This window comes from Ostrinia furnacalis, unplaced genomic scaffold (genome assembly GCF_004193835.3).
Source record: "Ostrinia furnacalis isolate ACB-3 unplaced genomic scaffold, ASM419383v2 OfSCF1083, whole genome shotgun sequence".
Taxonomy (NCBI): Eukaryota; Metazoa; Arthropoda; class Insecta; order Lepidoptera; family Crambidae; genus Ostrinia; species Ostrinia furnacalis.
In genome coordinates, this window is record NW_021131322.1 from 234,790 (window position 1) to 253,479 (window position 18,690).

General features: G+C 40.5%; 1 protein-coding gene across 1 annotated transcript in view; it reads left to right on the forward strand.

The window, feature by feature from the left end:
* nmo (serine/threonine-protein kinase nemo) overlaps positions 1-16,757 on the forward strand; it is a 33,893-nt gene extending 17,136 nt beyond the window's left edge. The window contains 7 exon segments of the mRNA XM_028302108.1: positions 3,103-3,229; positions 4,038-4,208; positions 6,048-6,160; positions 6,835-6,941; positions 7,538-7,631; positions 11,157-11,185; positions 11,188-16,757. Of these exon segments, the coding sequence (XP_028157909.1) occupies positions 3,103-3,229; positions 4,038-4,208; positions 6,048-6,160; positions 6,835-6,941; positions 7,538-7,631; positions 11,157-11,185; positions 11,188-11,327 (781 nt within the window). The 3' untranslated portion in view covers positions 11,328-16,757.
* Positions 16,758-18,690: the final 1,933 nt, after the last annotated feature.

Consider the following 18,690-nt stretch of genomic DNA (forward strand, 5'->3'; position numbering starts at 1 on the left):
TATTGCAGAATAGTAGGTTCTAGGTTAGGTTAGAACAGTGACAATTAACGCGCGAAGGCGAGCAAAGCGTGCCGCGGCAGCGGCCGCCGAGCGCTAGAATCACCTTTATTGTTGATGAATCATTTGGAAATTTCGATAAAAAGAATGAAACATGAAAATTTGTATAGAAAAAAAATTATATTAACTACCCACGAAACAAAATAATAACCACAAGCTTATTTGTATTCCATTCTATGCATCAATCAAATTATTTTGTAAATTGTTTATCGTGAAATATTTTTGCCAAATGAAACATTTGGCAAAACATACTTTGCCAAACAATAATTTGGTAAACAATAATATGCCAAAAACGACATTTGCGAATTAAATATTTGCAATAAGTAGTTTTGCCAGATGAAAATTTGCCAAATAAAAGTTTGCGAAACGTTGTTTGCGATGTGATAATTTGGGAAACGTTTTTTGGCCAAACATTAGTTATCCGTCGGGCTTGTCGGTAATGCTCTTGCTTGAAAAAGAACTTACTTTTTCAAAAGCCAAATCGCAATTTGATTCCCAAATGTGAATACGAAACCTACTCTAATGGTTTGTTTTACACCGACGAAAGTAAATTCGGCCTGAGTAGTGTCCGTCTCTAATGCATACGAATGCTTTACTCTCATTTTGATGGCACTGCAGTGCAGCTGCTAGCAAGTTACCGAAAGCAGGAAATAGCGTGAAATTAATATCCATTGGTGCTGATAACGAACCATTGTTTGAACGATCTCCATTATAATTGGACACAATCGACACTGACAATTTAAAGCATTTTAAATGAACTACCTATTTGCGTGTCAAATAATAACAAATTCCGTTTATTACTTTATCATCTTAATCAATTTAAGTGCCATGTAAGACTGTTATAGTCAATCAGCGTAGTCATTAACTAAACAATCCTTTAACGCGTCTTGAAGATTAATTCGAGGTTGTCTGACATCATGAAAATCAACGCTACTGAACGTTATGAATGAAGATGTCAAAAGAATACAAGAGCGCATTTGTTTAAAGTTGCGAAGGCAGCGAATATAAAAAGTTTCAAGTTTATATTGGGATCATCAATCATGTGTCGCACTCGCGCCCGAGGTGAAACGCAATCAGAGGAAATGTTGAAAAACAAAATTGTACGCGTTTCATATACATATACAGGTTTGTTTGTGAAAATGTAGTAACCTCACAGGGCTAGATAAATAACATCAAATTATATAACAACATTTTTGTTCTACGAGTTAACGTAGTAAGTACAATGACTTTTAACATAATATCTCAACAAATTGAATTTTCAAGAAGAAGACTGTCTCATTCATAAACGAAAGGACGATGCGGCATTCGTTTGTTTAAATGATTTTTTAATGCCCATGGCTTATGAACATTAGAGCGGTTTATTAAATTAAAATACTAATTAATTTTCAAAAGTCGTACAACAGATGTTGCATTGATGTTAACCTTCTAGTTCTTGAGATTAAGTTCGAGATATTGTTGGTGTTTTACAAGTACCTAACCCTGTATACTGGCTCGCAGATATCTAGACGCACGGTCCCAGTACAAACGTCAGATGGAAAGTATTAAAAAGGTTTTTGTCGGTACCCCGCGACCTTATTCCTGCCAGAAGTAGGAACACCGTAATAACCGGGATCTGCTGCCCCGACATTCGCGTCCCGAAATAATATATTACGTCTATTTGTATCGGAATTTGAGAAAGTACGTGCTTTGCATTGCTTCCCTTGCTGTTTTTTTGGGAACTGAAATATTTACATTGTTATGTGGTTAGAAATGTTCAGACCTAGCAAATAAGAATTTGGGGATTAGGCAAACATATTTCAGAGAGGGTTAAAAATTACTATTTCATTTTCATAAACTAAAACATTTTTGTTATAGGTTAATATGTAGGTATCGAATATTTTTATTGCTATCATTGCGTAACATGCGAATCTATTAAGCAATTTCCATCAATCAATTTTCCGTTTTCCGCGAGTTACACGTTGAATGGAGGAAAATAAATTGCAAAATGTTTCTTGGAATTTGTTCCTAATGTTGTGTGCGCAATAATACTCCTTTCCTAAGAAGATATTATGTGAATAGTCCAACAAAAACTAGTTTATTTCCGTTATGTTTTTATTTTTAATGTTACTTTGAGGTATGTGAACTCAATAATAAATAAATTGTTGTTACATTGCGTTCTTGGTTCTGCTGGATTTAGGCCTTCCCCATTGTATGCCATACTTTCCATAACTATAAAATTCCTTCAGGCTTAAAACAAAGTACCTTCTGCGGCTTCTGCCTGTCTGTTCGCGATAAATTCAAAAACTTCTATAGGAATTTTCATGTGACTTTCACCAATAGGAAGAGAGATTCACGAGAAAGGTTTAAGTTTATGATTTGTCAAGGAGAAAAACATAGGATCGTTTTTATCCAGGGTTTTAATATTAGGCGTGTTATACTTACTATACTTATGCCCGTTTTCACCATCAATCCCTAATTTTTAAGTGACCCCTATGAAAAAAATTTCCTGTTATGACTTACTAAAATTAGGGATTGATGGTGAAAATGGGCATAAGTATCGGCATTAGTCTTTCTGTAGCAGACTGGAATTCATGCAAATGAAGCCGCGGGTAAAAGCTAGTTAATATAATTTTACGCTTGTGGTCTTCTATTCGTTCGCCACTTTTGCAAGACGTACATCCAAGGCACGCGCGGTCCACGGTGAATGAGCAATGAAACGAGTGACCTTTGGGTTGCGGCCCGAAACTAGGCCGCTCTCGCTTTATAGCGCCCTCGTCTTAGGTCTTAACATGCCACTTACGCTGAATTATTGAGTTTCAATTCTTTGCAATTACTCGAAGGCTTCTGCAGTTCCTATTGGAAACTTTCCTAGCTCTGAAGTATTAAAAATACCAGTAATAATACCCCGTACTAAATGAAATGATAGCTTCTAATCAATTAGAAATGCTGAAGGATAGCGATGGTAAAATTGAAATTATTCTTTCTACAGTTGGGCATTCCATTTTACTCGTACGTAAGCCTATGACCAAACATCTGGATGTTCAATTTACTTCTACTTTTTTACAGAGCACCTGAGATCCTGATGGGCGCGAACCATTACACGGCAGCGGTGGACGTGTGGTCCGTCGGCTGCATATTCGGCGAGCTGCTGGGAAGGCGCATCCTCTTCCAAGCGCAGAGTCCCGTGCAGCAGGTGAGGAGTTCAGGATATTCTTTTGTTATTTCCGTATATGCATGAGATTTGTGCGTTAGTTTTGTAGGAGAGGAATCGTTCACTTATTCAAGGGGTTTAGTTTTGTGGCTAGAAATCATTTTTGCTTTTGTGCTTAGTACAATAAAGAGTGTCTTAAGATTCGGCCAGAACAACGCGTGCCTGCGTGCGAAATGGCAATGGCGGTAGCGATCACATGTCGTGTATGAATTTGTAGCGTTGAGTTCACATCGACGCGTCCTGCATTGGTCGCGGCGATCCTATGCACGCGCAGTGTTCGTCATCGTCGACGCGTTCATCATCATCATCATCATTTCAACCATAGGACGTCCACTGCTGAACATAGGCCTCCCCCAATGCTTTCCATGTTGCCCGGTTGGTAGCGGCCTGCGTCCAGCGCTTCCCTGCTACCTTCCTACCTACCTCCTACCTTTATGATGTCGTCGGTCAACCTTGGGTGGACGTCCCACGCTGCGTTTTCCGGTCCTCCATTCTAGAACCTTGCTGCCCCATCGGACGAAAGCTGAAGTGGCAATGGCCACTTCATCTTGCTAATCCGTCAGGATATGTCAGCGACTTTAGTTCGTTTACGGATCTCCTCATTTCTGATTCGATCTCGTAAAGAAACACCGAGCAAAGCCCTCTCCATAACACGCTGTGCAAGTTTAAGCTTCTGTATAAGGCCTATAGTGAGAGGTCACGTTTCCGATCATAAGTCATCACTGGTAACACACATTGGTTGTAGACGCGTTGGTTTGGCCGAAACATAATTTAAATTTTTGCGTTCCAGCTGGAGTTAATAACAGAGCTTCTCGGGACGCCGTCGCTGGAAGACATGCGGCACGCGTGCGCCGGCGCGCGCGCGCACATGATGAGGCGCGCGCCGCGCCCGCCCGCGCTTGCCGCTCTCTACACGCTGTCCGTGCAGGCCACGCACGAGGCCGTGCATCTGCTGGCGCAGGTACGTGTTGTTACATATACAAGCCAGGTAGCTCCTCAGCCAGGTACAGAGAGAGTGTAGGGTCAGGACTTCAGGAGTGACTTCGACGTCATAGTGTCCAGTCGGCGCTTGCCACGCTTTACACGCTGTCCGTGCAGGCCACGCACGAAGCCGTGCATCTGCTGGCGCAGGTATGTAAATAAAAACCAGGTACAGAGAGGCTGTACACTGGGGTCAGGTCTGGTGTATCTGTTAGTGACTTCGGGCACGACGTCATATGTCCAATTGTCCCGCCCGCGCTCGCCGCGCTCTACACGCTGTCCGTGCAGGCCACGCACGAGGCCGTGCATCAGCTGGCGTCGGTACGTGTTGTTACATATCTTCTTCTTCTTCTTAGTCGGGCACTCTTGTCAGAGTGGTCGTGGTTGCGCTGACGAGGTACATGGTGGGGTAATTTCATCTCCGAGGGTAGCTCTCCTGGCGATGTGCTTCCATTTCTGACGGTTAGAGGCGTCGCGGGTACACTAGACCATGGTGGACTCAGTGGCCTTTGTGATGGCGTCTCTCCATCGAGTTCTCTTTCTGGAGACGTGACCAAAGAACTTCAGTATTCGTAGTTGCACAGTTGACGATAGTGTGTCTTTAACACGAAGCTCTTAGAGGATGGATACATTGGTGAGAAATGTTGTTACATATATTTACAAGCCAGGTAGCTCCTCAGTCAGGTACAGAGAAAGTGTACACTGGGGTCAGGTCTTCAGGGGTGACTTCGGGCACGACGTCGTAATGTCCAGTCCGCGCTCGCCGCGCTCTACACGCTGTCCGTGCAGGCCACGCACGAGGCCGTGCATCTGCTGGCGCAGGTATGTGTTGATACATATACAAGCCAGGTAGCTCCTCACCCAGGTACAGAGAGAGTGTAGGGTCAGGACTTCAGGAGTGACTTCGACGTCATAGTGTCCAGTCGGCGCTCACCGCGCTCTACACGCTGTCCGTGCAGGCCACGCACGAGGCCGTGCATCTGCTGGCGCAGGTACGTGTTGTTACATATACAAGCCAGGTACAGAGAGGGTGTACACTGGGGTCAGGTCTGGTGTATCTGTTAGTGACTTCGGGCACGACGTCATATGTCCAATTGTCCGTGGTCGTGCATCTGCTGGCGCAGGTACGTGTTGTTACATATACAAGCCAGGTACAGAGAGGCTGTACACTGGGGTCAGGTCTGGTGTATCTGTTAGTGACTTCGGGCACGACGTCGTAATGTCCAGTCGGCGCTCGCCGCGCTCTACACGCTGTCCGTGCAGGCCACGCACGAGGCCGTGCATCTGCTGGCGCAGGTACGCTTTGGTGTAATTCAGGCTACACCGGAGTTGTCGGCTAATGACGTCACTGACTTGCGCTCGTCGCGCTCTACACGCACGAGGCTGTGCATCTGCTGGCACAAGTGCAATCCAGTGTTGTTAGCGACCTAGGTCGAGCACCCCTGGCCTGCCGTAGCGGGTTATGGTCAGTCAGCTCTGCTGATCAGAGAAGTACCGAGAGCGTCCCTCCAAAAAATGGGCCTAGGCAAACGCCACGTCAGCTCACCCCAACTGTGAGGGTTTTTAAAGATGTCCTCTGCATTGTGGCCCGGACAAATGCCTCGACAGCCCCGGACCACTCAATTCTGGATTACGGGTGGCCCGCCGAGTTGACCAGATCTGCCGCGCTTTTGGAGCTTGGGTTCGCTATCCGCCTATCCCCAATCCGGGGACGCGTTCGATGGCAGATTCAAAACTGCACACGGAAATGAAGTTTGACTTAGTATATTTAGCAAGATATTTCTGCAGTTATTTTGATATTATCTTAACCTGATTTCAGATGCTGGTGTTTGACCCGGCGAAGCGGATCTCCGTAGTCGACGCGCTTGCACATCCGTACCTGGAGGAGGGTCGTCTACGCTACCACTCCTGTATGTGCAAGTGCTGCTACAGGTAATTATACACCCTAAAACGATAGCCATAAGGACCATTATCTGGTGAAGCGGATCTCCGTAGTCGACGCGCTTGCACATCCGTACCTGGAGGAGGGTCGTCTACGCTACCACTCCTGCATGTGCAAGTGCTGCTACAGGTAATTATGCACCCTAACACGATATCCATAAGGACCATAATATGTATTTGGTGGAGCTAACATTCCTGCATAATAAGTAGTAGGTTTAATACGGTAGTCACTTGCATGTATCACATAAGCATTTGAAACAACAAGCAGATTTTTCAGAAGCAAATATCAACGAAGAAGTTTTTCGAATAATCAACTTACAACCAGGGGGAGTAATGTGAGTTTACGTCAAATGCCTTCGATATCGACTGCGTTAAAAAATATACGAAGATTTTAGTTCTTAAAAGTTTCCGCTAGGGGCGCTGTACAATCTGTCATAGATTTAATGTCACTTTTTTACGCAATCGACATCTAATCCGTTTGACGTAAACACAGTACGCCCCCTGATCATTAAATGAATTTCTTATTATCATGCTAAAAACTGTCAATACAGCAGACTACAGTTTAATGTTTTTTGCAAAATAGCTCCATTTACAACTACATAAAGTAATGGTGATAAAAAGTTTATCTTTGTCTTTATCTAACACAAGTGCCTACCAAATTCCAGCGCTCCGCCCGCCGCGCGTCACTACTCGCCGGACTTAGAGCCGGTGGCGCCGCACGCCTTCCACGACGGATGGGAGCGGAAACTCACCTCCGTGCACCAGGTCAAAGGTAAAACACCACTCATACACATACTACACAATATGAGCGGATGTCATTTTTAGAGAAAAAATATTCTTTGAAAGACGCTAATAGTGGCCAGCGGTTTTTATGATTTCATAGGAATAGAAATTAATTTCTTTTTCGAGCTACATTTAGTATTCGCCAATAAACAATCCTTATGGTCGGTGATTGGGTATTCTTACTTGACTTTTGATTATCAAACATAATAAATAAATAGATAATAAATAACTATATTGACGAGATAATAATATCCTTTGCATTATGTTGATTTTAAAATCACGGTGAAATAGTAATATGTGGTAACTTTTCCACTTTTTAACGGTACTGGCTTCGTCATTCATTATGATGGTTTTCTTGTAGTAGATAAAAGAAATCTATTTGTAAGGTCTCATTGATATAATATGTTAAAATGCAAATAAATGAATAAGATTACTGTAGGTTTTTGACCAAAAATATACACAATACCGCGATACAAAAACGAACAGCGCCATCTATCGTCAGCCGTTACTACCATACACCCTGGCCACTAAGAATCACAAAAAGGCGTCCCGCTACGCCCCTAACACACGCTATCTAATCCGCAGAGGAGATCCATAAGTTCATAGCCGAGCAACTGCAGACGTCGCGAGTGCCTCTGTGCATCAACCCGCAGTCGGCGGCGTTCAAGAGCTTCGCAAGGTAAGCCGCCGCCACGACGCAACCAACCGCAACCAACCGACACTAGGTGATTTCTTTGCGATACGTTAAATAAAGCCGCATCTGCACTGCCCGACGACCGAAGGTGCGGCGATCGGCACAGAACTGTTGTTTGGTATTGACACGGATGATGTTTTTACTTGTAAATGCAAATTGGTCTCAAAATTTTGGTTAAATAGAAATATTTACAGTATTATGAGTGTAAAAGTACCGTAAATTAGGAAAAAGCTATGTTGATTGTGTACACACGGCCACACTGTTAACTATCCATTTCTGTTTTTGCTCTCGCTCTCATCCAATGGTGATTCTTTGCGATAGAACGAATCGACATGACAGGCAATGGATAGTTATCACTGTTGGCGATGGTTCTTATTTTAAAGACTATTATTTGAACATGTCTTCTTAAAACAGTGCAACTTTTATAATCCGATAAAAGTAAATAATAAAAATAATTTTCAGCATTATTTGCAATACATTTTACTAATGTTAGTTCTAAAGTTATTTATCGAAATCACTTAATTATGTAGCATCTTTTACATCCGTGCCAATAACAGTCAAACGTTCTAGCATTACCACCAGACGCCGAGAGCGCGGCCGTCGGTCGCCGGCGAGTGTAGACGCGGCTTAACACGCTCAGCTATAGCGACCACCCGCACCCAAGTAAGGGCCACGCCGTTCGCCAGGGGACGTGTAGACAACATCGCTTCTTCTAATCCAATCTAAAATCACGCAGTCGTAGTGTTTTTATCGTGTGTGTGTGCAAACCTAGCTTAAATGACACGCGTATGACAGTGACAGTTCTGTAGGCCTAAGATGCGCGCCGCGATAAGCGGTTATCACGCCATTTTATCGATTTTGTCCATACATTTTGACGTCGATAAAAGTATCACGGCGCGCATCTTAGGCCTACAGCTGTCAAGTTGCCTTTTGCGTGATATTTAAACTGGTATTGAAGTGTGACTTGCACCGTACTAACATTGTAGGCATTGTAGCAGTGTTTGAGTTTATAACATTTGTTGTCTCCACGTCTGCCCGTTGAGTTAAAGATAATAAATCAGAGAAAGCAAACGGACATCACAACTAGGTGTGGCACCGTGCGAATATTATGTTAGTGCACGTATGTGTCACTATGTCAATAATACCATGGTCTATGTTCGGTCCTTGGTTTGAGGAACTCAATCAAATTATTTTTGTCTAATACGAAAAAATACAATACGACTGACATTCGATCAGAAAGAGCGTGATGTGTGACGTTAATTCATAGGCTTCTATTATTTAGAATCTATTAAATCCAGCTTCTTGTTGTAGTTTAGGCGTTGTCATTTCGCTTAGTTTGAGTATTTCTGATTTGTTAGGAAAGTTAATTTTGTTACAATAACTTAGAAGAGCCGACACATCACCGCCTTTGTTTGAGTTCTGAGAGCGTTGTACCGAAGCATCATACTTTATGTGAATTTCGTGTCTCACCAAATGCTTCACGCCTTCGGGCGAATCCATAACGCTAGAGCTCCGGTGGTCGCAGAAGTAAAGAACCTATGTCGATCCCGCGTAGAACAACCAGCATGGGTTTTATTTTACTTGTATAATTTTCCGCGCTTCCCAGCGACACTTCTGTACATTAGCCTCGAGATCCGCCGTTCCGAAGCCACATCAACCCTCTTGAAATGGTGGTGTCTTCCACGCTTCAGCACGCTGACCGGAGTAGTGTAATAACGTTCTGCTTTTTTCTGTGTTTTGCGACAGCTCTAGAACGGGTTCGAAAGCAAAAGTTTGTTCCCCTTTCAAGACGGCGGCAAAAATACTACTGCTATCGCCCGTGATATTTCTGTGCGCCGCGTAGCGCGAGCCAGTCCGTAAGCGTTCGCACGTTGTTATGTGTTGTCCGGCGCGCGGCCGTGCGGGGACAGTGCTTCCCTTCGCCATACACTGCCGGACACTAAAACTGCAATTGAATTGAAATTAAAAAAAAATATGTCAGACCGGAGTCCATAATCGTGTAACAATTTTCACTTAGCCACTCTCACTCACTTATCAAAGTACACACAATATAATTTAGTGCAGATTTTAGTCATGGATAGGCTTTTACCCAAAAGCAAATCCATGTGCTAACCGGGAATGTGACGAAAAAAAGTTAATGTAAACTTTATGACGCAGTTTTTGTGTCTGGCAGTATAAGTTGATTACAAAAACTAAGTATGAGAAAGCTGCTCATAATAATGTTATTTTCAAGTTATTTTATTTTATTGAACTCCTTTGGTATTGTCTCCGCGCACGGCCGTCGATTCGTAATTTCAAAAGGGTTGATCGTTAGATTGTTCGCTCCGTCTCTATCTTCCGGTTCGGTTGCAGTGCATGACAATCAAGTCTCTTGATAATATTTGCCATGAATTCATTCATATTATCATACAATTCTGAAAAAATATTCAACATAGTTGGCAGACATTATTAAGAGCTCTCCCCTTGATGAATAGTTTGTTATTAGATCGATTTTTGCTATGAGACAGTTAAATTCTCGGGGAGGATAGACAATTTTAACGTTTTCTACTTAGAAATATGTTAAAATTGTTACTGGTATGGTCCGTAGTGCATGCGTAGAGTCGAGAGCGAGCACAGTGCCGTGCACTTGGTTGTGGTGACTTTTGTTTTGTAATGTTTAGTAGCTAAAGTAGTTTGATTTGTGATGCAGTTTTGCTATTCAATTTCTCTTTTATACTATCGTATAATACAGTTTTAAAGATCTTAAAATTTTAAAGTTTTTCAATTAAAGATTTGGGTAAAATTTGCATGTTCAACTTGTTTGATGGATTCGATTGGCGTTGGGACTTTGAAACTTTGGAAATGCTTGAGTAAACTTTTATAGCATCATTTAGAAAGCTATTTTCAATATTCATATACCTAATTCAGGTAAAATTAAAGTAACCAAGCCATAAACGTGGGAAGAAAATGATGGGAGAAAAAAAAGCTTCAAAGTATACTAAACATCCGATGAGATTGCTAACAACAACTGCCTTTAGTTGAATAAAAAAGTGTAGTGTGTAGTAAATAAATAGTCATTCCCGTGCGTGTCGAGTATTGCTCATTGTTCTATAGCACGTCTAATAGATGTATGTCAACGTTTTATAGCCAGCACCGACGAGAGAAGCTAGAATTCCATGATCTATAGAAATCGCCAAAATGTGATTTTCAAGACTTCTATTGGTCATTGACTTTAGTCATTCAAAAGCGCTGGATGCAAGACGTTAACATAGATAAATATGGAGAATATAGTACGACGCTAGACACCTATTTGCTTAAGCACGAGCGAAATCCAATATTATTTCCGATAACAACTCAACAACGGAAATATGACTGAGCTTTGTATTTTCCTCTATCATTTTCTTTAGTTAACATAATAACCAAAGCCGCCGCAATAGTCCGTCGAATCCGCCAAGCTCAAGCGGCGTGGGTATCGGGTGTGGAGTGGGGTGGGGAGGAGCAGCTCAGGTGCTGACGTCATTGCGCTTGCAGCTCGACCGTGGCGCACCCGTCGGAGCTGCCGCCGTCGCCGCACCAGTGGGAATGACGCGAGCGCCGGCGCCCGCCCGACAAGCGACGCAGCGCCTACTCCGCCGCGAGGTAACCGCCCGGCCGCCGCGACCCGCCACCGCCGCGCCTAAATCCACAATAGAATATTCTTAGCGCAATAATACAACGCGGAAACGCTGCCAGCAACGTTTTCACTTTGACGCAGTCGTAATGAACTTTAGCTTGTTTAAAGACTTTTGTGTATGTGTGTCCCTGGTGATTTTGATGGTTCCCAAACTGTTTCTTAGCAAATTGACAAGAATGTAGAATTCTCAAACTGTTGAGGTTGAATGTTTCGTTTAGTGATAATGTTGGTAGGAATGTACCTATGATTAGTACCCGAGCAAAGGTATGCGTGTTAATAAAAGTGAGCTGTATGGAAATCTGAATTGTCATCGCATCGAATAGTTTGATGAATCGTAGTAAACCGACAAACAAGTGTCTCATCCTTTATAGTAATTATGCAGTAAATGTCGTGATAAATGTTAAAATTATAAAAAAATTGTCGTTATTGATACGATTCATCAATATAAGTTCGATCTGCGTGTTGAAACCCATCGGCAAGTAAAGGAAACGGTAGAAATTGAAGTTATTAATTAAACTGATGTGTCGTGGTTAGTTGTAATAGCTATTGGCAAGAATGTGAGAATGTTAAGCTTATTAGTAAGCGTGGAAATTGCGATTTATGCAGATTGAATCATTCTTTACAAGTTTTTAATCTTTATAATTACATAGATTCCCTCAACGTTAGTATGATCAAAGGGTTACACGATATGTTTGCTAGATAGATATGAGTGTTCAATCGACATAATATAATCACAATTAAAAGCTTAATTAAGTCAAATTAAGATCTCATGTTGGCCTGTATACAATTTTGATATAAAACTAAAATACCGCACCGTACCTCAATATTGCGATAGTGTAGAAATTGAATTGAATTGCTATTTTATTCCAATCACGATACTGTCTTGCCAGACGGGTGTTTTAGAATCTGATAAATGTGTGCATTTACTTTTCGTTATCTTCTCACTGAGTTGACAATTTAGGTTATTTTACTTTTAATTCTAATTCAAGTCTTTAGGTTTGTCTACTCTAAATTATTAGCCCAGTGGGAACATATCATATTCACTTTACTTGGCCGTGAAACTTAATAAAAATACGGCATTTCAAGTCCACGGAACCCTCGGGAGATTTGATGTTAGGCTAATTTTATGTTTGTGATTCTAAAAGACAAACAACGTGTGCGGGCCCGTAGCAACGCGCCTGCAGCGACACTCAACCAAATATATTACATTACTATTCATTTTGATATTTACTTATAGTGTAATCTGTAGCGACTATGTCGGTAGGTTAGTTTAGGTTGGTTCGGACATTTGCGAATAAATGAAACTACAAAAAGTTGCGAAATGCAACATTCATATTTTATACAACGAAACACTCGCTATGACGAGTATTTATGAATAAAGAAAGAGACGGCAACATACGACTCGCCCGAACGGGAAAGAGACGTCAAGCGCTCGCCGCGTTGCGATGCGATTGTAAAGTAACAAAGTACGCATAGGCATTAGGTTATTTTCATTTATCTTTGCGATTCCATGTAATTATAATGTATGTGATGTAGTAGATTTTCAATGTGTGCCTGATTGATTGTGTTTCGTAAAGACGTTGCAAGCAATAAGAGTTGCAATATTATTAATGCGTTTTAACGATTTCTATTTTACTTGATGGACTTGGATTATCGATGATTTTATGTGTTCTCTTGTGTCGCCGTGTAAGGGAGTGTACACACGCGCGCTCGTACTTAATGATCACGGTTGCGCGCCAACTCGCGAATCTCTCGCGTCCGTGTGTACGCGCCTTAACTATCGTGTAACATACTTTTATATTAAGCTTACTTCTAAACACCATTGTATGTAACATCGACTGAACATTTTTACGTAGTTAGGTTAGATAGACTTAGTATTAACAAAAAAAAAATACTGATTTACTTGGCAATGATTATAAATGAATAAAAAACATGTACGAATAATTTTTCACATACTATCATTGCAGTAGTGAGACATTGTATAGCAAAGTGTTGTAAATGTAAAGGATTACATGCGTATTTCAAGCATTTAATAGTTATATTTTAGTGGTTTGTCGTAAGATTATTGGGGTGTGTTAGTGTGCGTGAGTGATGGATAAGTAACTCTTTTTATTGGCAAGTAATTAAAAAAAAACTTAATATTATCATATGTTCCAAAATTGATGTTTCTATTTGTGTTTAGGTAGGAAGGACCTGTATCACGCTACTAACATATATCTGTCTAGAATAGGAAGACTATGTGTGAGTGTCAAGAGACGTCGTAGCCTTAAAACTAGTTCAAAACTATATAAATGAATAAAAAATTTAAATTTGTAAATAAATAAATGCATAGTATTAATGTTAGGCTCTAGTACGATACGGAATGGTCCCCTTGTAGTCGCCCACACAAGTAGGATGAACTTCTGTTGGTGCTGTTGCATGATTCACAAAAATAACCTTTAACTTTTTACGAATAGAATACAAAATCATACAGCTTTATTGTCAGTTTTAATATTTCATGACATTTGATTAAAATATGGCTGACATATTTTGTGTCAGTAAACAGTGGGGCTAAAAACCGCCATTTTAAACCCACGGGACATGGTTCTTATGCCCGTTTTCAGCATCAATTACTAATTTTTAAGTGACCCCTATGAAAACAAAATTCCTGGTGTTACCATAGGGGTCTCATAAAAATTAGAGATTGACGGTGAAAACGGGCATTAAACTCAAGAGCTTTGCTATTTTTCCAATAAGTAGTACTAACCTTGTTTAATATGAAATTAAATTAATTTTATCGTTAGTCATGTGACAACATTGACAGAAGGGTTCGATGGTACAAAGGAGGCGAGACTCAACCGTGCGTTCAACTCAGGTGCATGCATTGGCTGCGAAATCGTAGCGAATGCAGTCGCCTTAGTTTATTATACAGGGATGGTATAGCTGGCATTTCAACATTTTTTTAACTTACAGACGACGGCACGCACTAAACACTGTGGCTTGTAATGCAGTTGTAATAGAGTCGATTTTGCAATAAAATATAGTCTGCTGTACATGAAACTAAAAATGTTTGTTGCAGAATATCTAAAATAAGATGCTACAGTGTTAAGCCTGATATCGTCAATTCTATCGGCTATTTAAAACCTTTGTAACAGTCTAACAGACATTAAGCTTTAATTTTATAGAGCGTTGTCCTTGTCACACTAGCCCTTAATGGATAGTTGTAAAAGAGACAAAGTCACAAAACCGATCAATTTTTTGAAATCTTTTTTATTTTAATAACCTCTTGCAAACTCGAATCAGCCAGCTATATCGTCTCTGTACGAATCGCTCGCCAGTCCGCGACAGACCCCACCTTGCCTTATCTCAGAAAACTGTTACTGTGATCCGCTAGGCGTAATTATTGGACTCTGGTACACACAACAGATAAATACTTGGCCCCGAGACGGCTCCGGGAAAAGGAACTATTTAATAAATATGTTTGTATATACAGCGTAGAGACGAATTACTTAGTGAGTCTTTAGTAAGACTCCTTAGAGGCATGTTGCCCTAATAGATGATGCAAATAATCATATACCGCTATCTCTCGACGGGATAAATAGCGTTGCTATATCCTTAGCGTCAAGTGAGAGCCAATATAGCGTGCGATATTCGGTAATAAAATATAGCTAGCTGTGTTAGTGTGCTATACGCTATATTGGCTACCCTTTTAAGTCCGTTTTTCCGGAGCCGCCTGGCCCCATACGGCCTGTAAATATAGCTGAGTTAGGTATACATACGTTATTTTAATAGCTTTGATATCGCTTGCTGTTAACACCACACGTCCTCCGCGAAATTTCTTAATGGGTGTTTAAAAGTGTAAATAGAATAGACGAAGTAATTCGATAATTAGGGGCGTGGCCGGACAAGAAACTGTATAAATATAACACGAAGGATATTGATGCCTTTTTGTACCTCATAAATTAATTCAAGTTTTGAATACAATAAAAATAGGAAGAAAGTTATTCAATGGTATTATTATTATCGTTAGTTATTGAATTGAAATGTAACGAAGTACAAGTGCTTAGTGAAGTTTAATGTACAGTCGACAGCACATCAGGTGATACAATTTTATTGCATAATGGTTCTTAATACAGTCATTTATGATGCAATAATATTTAACTTGATATGCTGTCACCTGTACTACTCGTAGACGGTCACGTGCCGCGCCCGCGCCCGCGACGCTTCTTACTTTAATTGTACGTATTGCGTTTCCAGACTTTCAGAGATCTCGTATATTTTAAGTTTTAAGTACACGACTGTTCATTTACACGAGTGAAGTTTAGTTGTTAGCTCACGCCACGTTTTCAACGGCCAGTCAGCCAGTCTGCTCCGATAAACGATTTGACATACGAATGAGGGTTCCTTGTCAGGACTACGGAACCCTAAAAATATGGATGGAATTACTCGACATTCTCGAAGTTTTTATCGAGATATAAGACCATTCAGGTACTTATTAAAAAGGTTATTATTATTATTTTATTAATTAACTTAAACTCCTTCCTTTAAACAACAGTCGATACGATGAAAATACTTAATGACAGCTGTCATATTGTTATCGTTTTCGGAGTAGACATCGCTTCTTTCGGTCTAAGTTCTCGCACACGATGCTCGCACAGAGCCTGTGATTGTATTCGTTCTTAATTTCTCAATATGTAAATAGCGTAGAGTAAGTTTTAGTTTACGTAAAAGTTAGCGTCTGCTCTTAGTTCGTGTTCAATAATCACTCCCCTGTTTAATTTCGTAATTATTATTTACACGATAATAACAAAAAAGTAAAAAAAAATACAAAAAATGATAAAGTAATCGTAATTCATGTATTACTACGGCGATGATTTTATTTTAACACTTATTACCATTTGTATTGTATATAGTAGACATTTTGTGCACTGATAGTCGTTTTAAGTTACTTTTAACTTAGATTTAATATGAAATGGCTGTATCGATTCTCATTATGCAATGGCCCAAGACAGTCGGTGGGCGCGCCTCGCCGACGTAAACATTTTATGTATGGGTTTAGTTTAATTTCGTCACATATAATTTTGTGATTTAGTTTCGGGGACAACTGCGACGAATCGGAAACATAATTGAATGTAAATATAAATGATACGTGTTTCTGTCGTGTACGAAGTTAGTTGCATTTTACCATTGTTGCGAACTGCCAAAACTATTGTAATAGTTTTTTGTAGCGTTATGTGCGTTGTGGCCACACGGACACAGATAGACTAGTAACGTAAAATGCTATGATTTTACATGCAGTCCTGATGTTGGCTATAGAATAAGTTATCAATAGGATTCTGCAAAAGTTTTTCATAGCTATTCATTGTGTCTTCCCGTAGTGTACATAATTGCAACTAAAAGCACCAAATTTTATGTAACAAAGTACCATAATCCCCGTCACTACTGCATGTAATTCCTTAAATAAGAAAGATTTGACTCGATTTGAATGTTATTACTTTATCTATAAACATATTTAATGAACAACACCATCACAGATTCTCATGCATTCAGAAACTATACTCTGCATTTGTCTCAAACTACATACAGTTTCAGATCAGTGATTGACTTGCTTTAGAAATCGACCGCAATCAGTGAAATTATTTCACGTTTCAATCGTGTGCTGAGTATAGTTTTTCAAAGTTTTTCGATTGAATAAAGCTTCGACCACATCAACGCGTGCCGATCGCCATCGGCGGCGTGATCATAGGCCAATGACAGGTCGCGCGAACTGGTGTGGTTGAAGCCTAAAGGTGGCGGTTTGCATCGCGACAGAGACAGGAGACCGAGACGCGAGACCGAGACGGGAGACCGCGAACGATACTTGACTTTAGACAATGTTTAAGCGACAGTTCGCAAGCGAGACAGAGACAGACAGGTCTCTGCCCAGTCAAATAACGGTCGCAGTCTCCCGTCTCGGTCTCCTGTCTCTGTCGCGGTGCGAACCGCCACCTTAAGGTAGAGACGTGGTGTATTCCCCGTTGACAATCCCCGTCAACGGGGATAAGTGAACTTTTTGTTCACTATTCCCCGTTAACGTTAAATTAGAACTTATAATGGGGAATAATGAACTAAAAGTTGATTAATCCCCATTACGTTTAAAATAAAATCCTAATATAACGGGGATTAATGAACTATTTAGTCCTTTATTCCCCATTATAAGCTCCAATTATTGTCAACGAGGAATAGTGGAATAAGCCGTGGTGACGTTCAGACAAATGACAGACGAATAAAATATATGACAAGAGTCGATAGTCGAGTTTGTCCGTGTGGCGCGCGCGCGTAGGACGCGAGAACGGCGTAGCCGCTGTGTACCGCGACATTGTAACAATAAACTACTGCATAATTACCAAACGACTTTCATTTACCGATCCCTTGCTTATAAAGTGTATTTTGAAAAATCTGTCGAATACACTCTTTCAGTATTTTTTTTCTGTGAGGTCACAGATTACTTAGAGCGCTTTCACATTTAGGCGACTTTAGCAGCGCGACAAACGCGTGACAGACACGCTGCCGATAATTTCATACTAAGAAAGCGGATGCCCGCCTTCAAATTATTAAAACACCGCTGCTGTCGCGCTTCTCACGCCCTAATGTGAAAGCGGCCTTACTTCTACGAGGTAGATAAATAAGACCCAATAAGTTCATATTACAAATCGTTTATCTATGCAACCGATTCGAGAATTCCTTTTTTTATTTAGCTTTTATAAACAGTACCCATGGACCTATAAAAAAAGTCGGACGGATTCTCATCAACAAAATACTGTGACATTAGGATACACCAGCTTGCCCGTACGTACAGGCCGGCACGCACACATTCACACCCTGATACACCACTTCGAGTGCTAACTTCACACAGTTGACACATTTAAGCAGCGAAAAAACAACACGAATACGACATGTCTTGTGTGATGAAATTGTGTAAAAACGGTTCTGTTCGAACAAACAAAAATTAAGGAATCACATTTCACAGGCAAAATAATAATCCAATCACTTATTTCCCGACATTAAAATATTGAAATTAATTGAAATCAAACGTCATTCACTCGAAAAAATAATACGTCAAAGACCAGTGTTCTCAGTTATTTACGTGGGAAAATTACCCGAAATATGGGAAATTAATAATAATTTTAGGACTTTTTAGTTATTTATTACGCATACTATGGAAATAAAATAATTTATCATAATAATTGTGTTTTAATGGGATATATTTTCATAGGCAAATTTGATCCTTCCCAAAAATGTGGAACTGCGAAATTCAAATTTTCTTACATTGATTGCAAGTCAGTGTCAGGTTGTATGTTAAAAAAAATCTATCAGAGATAATAATAATATATTGATGATGCATAACATTATGATTATAATGTACACAAGATC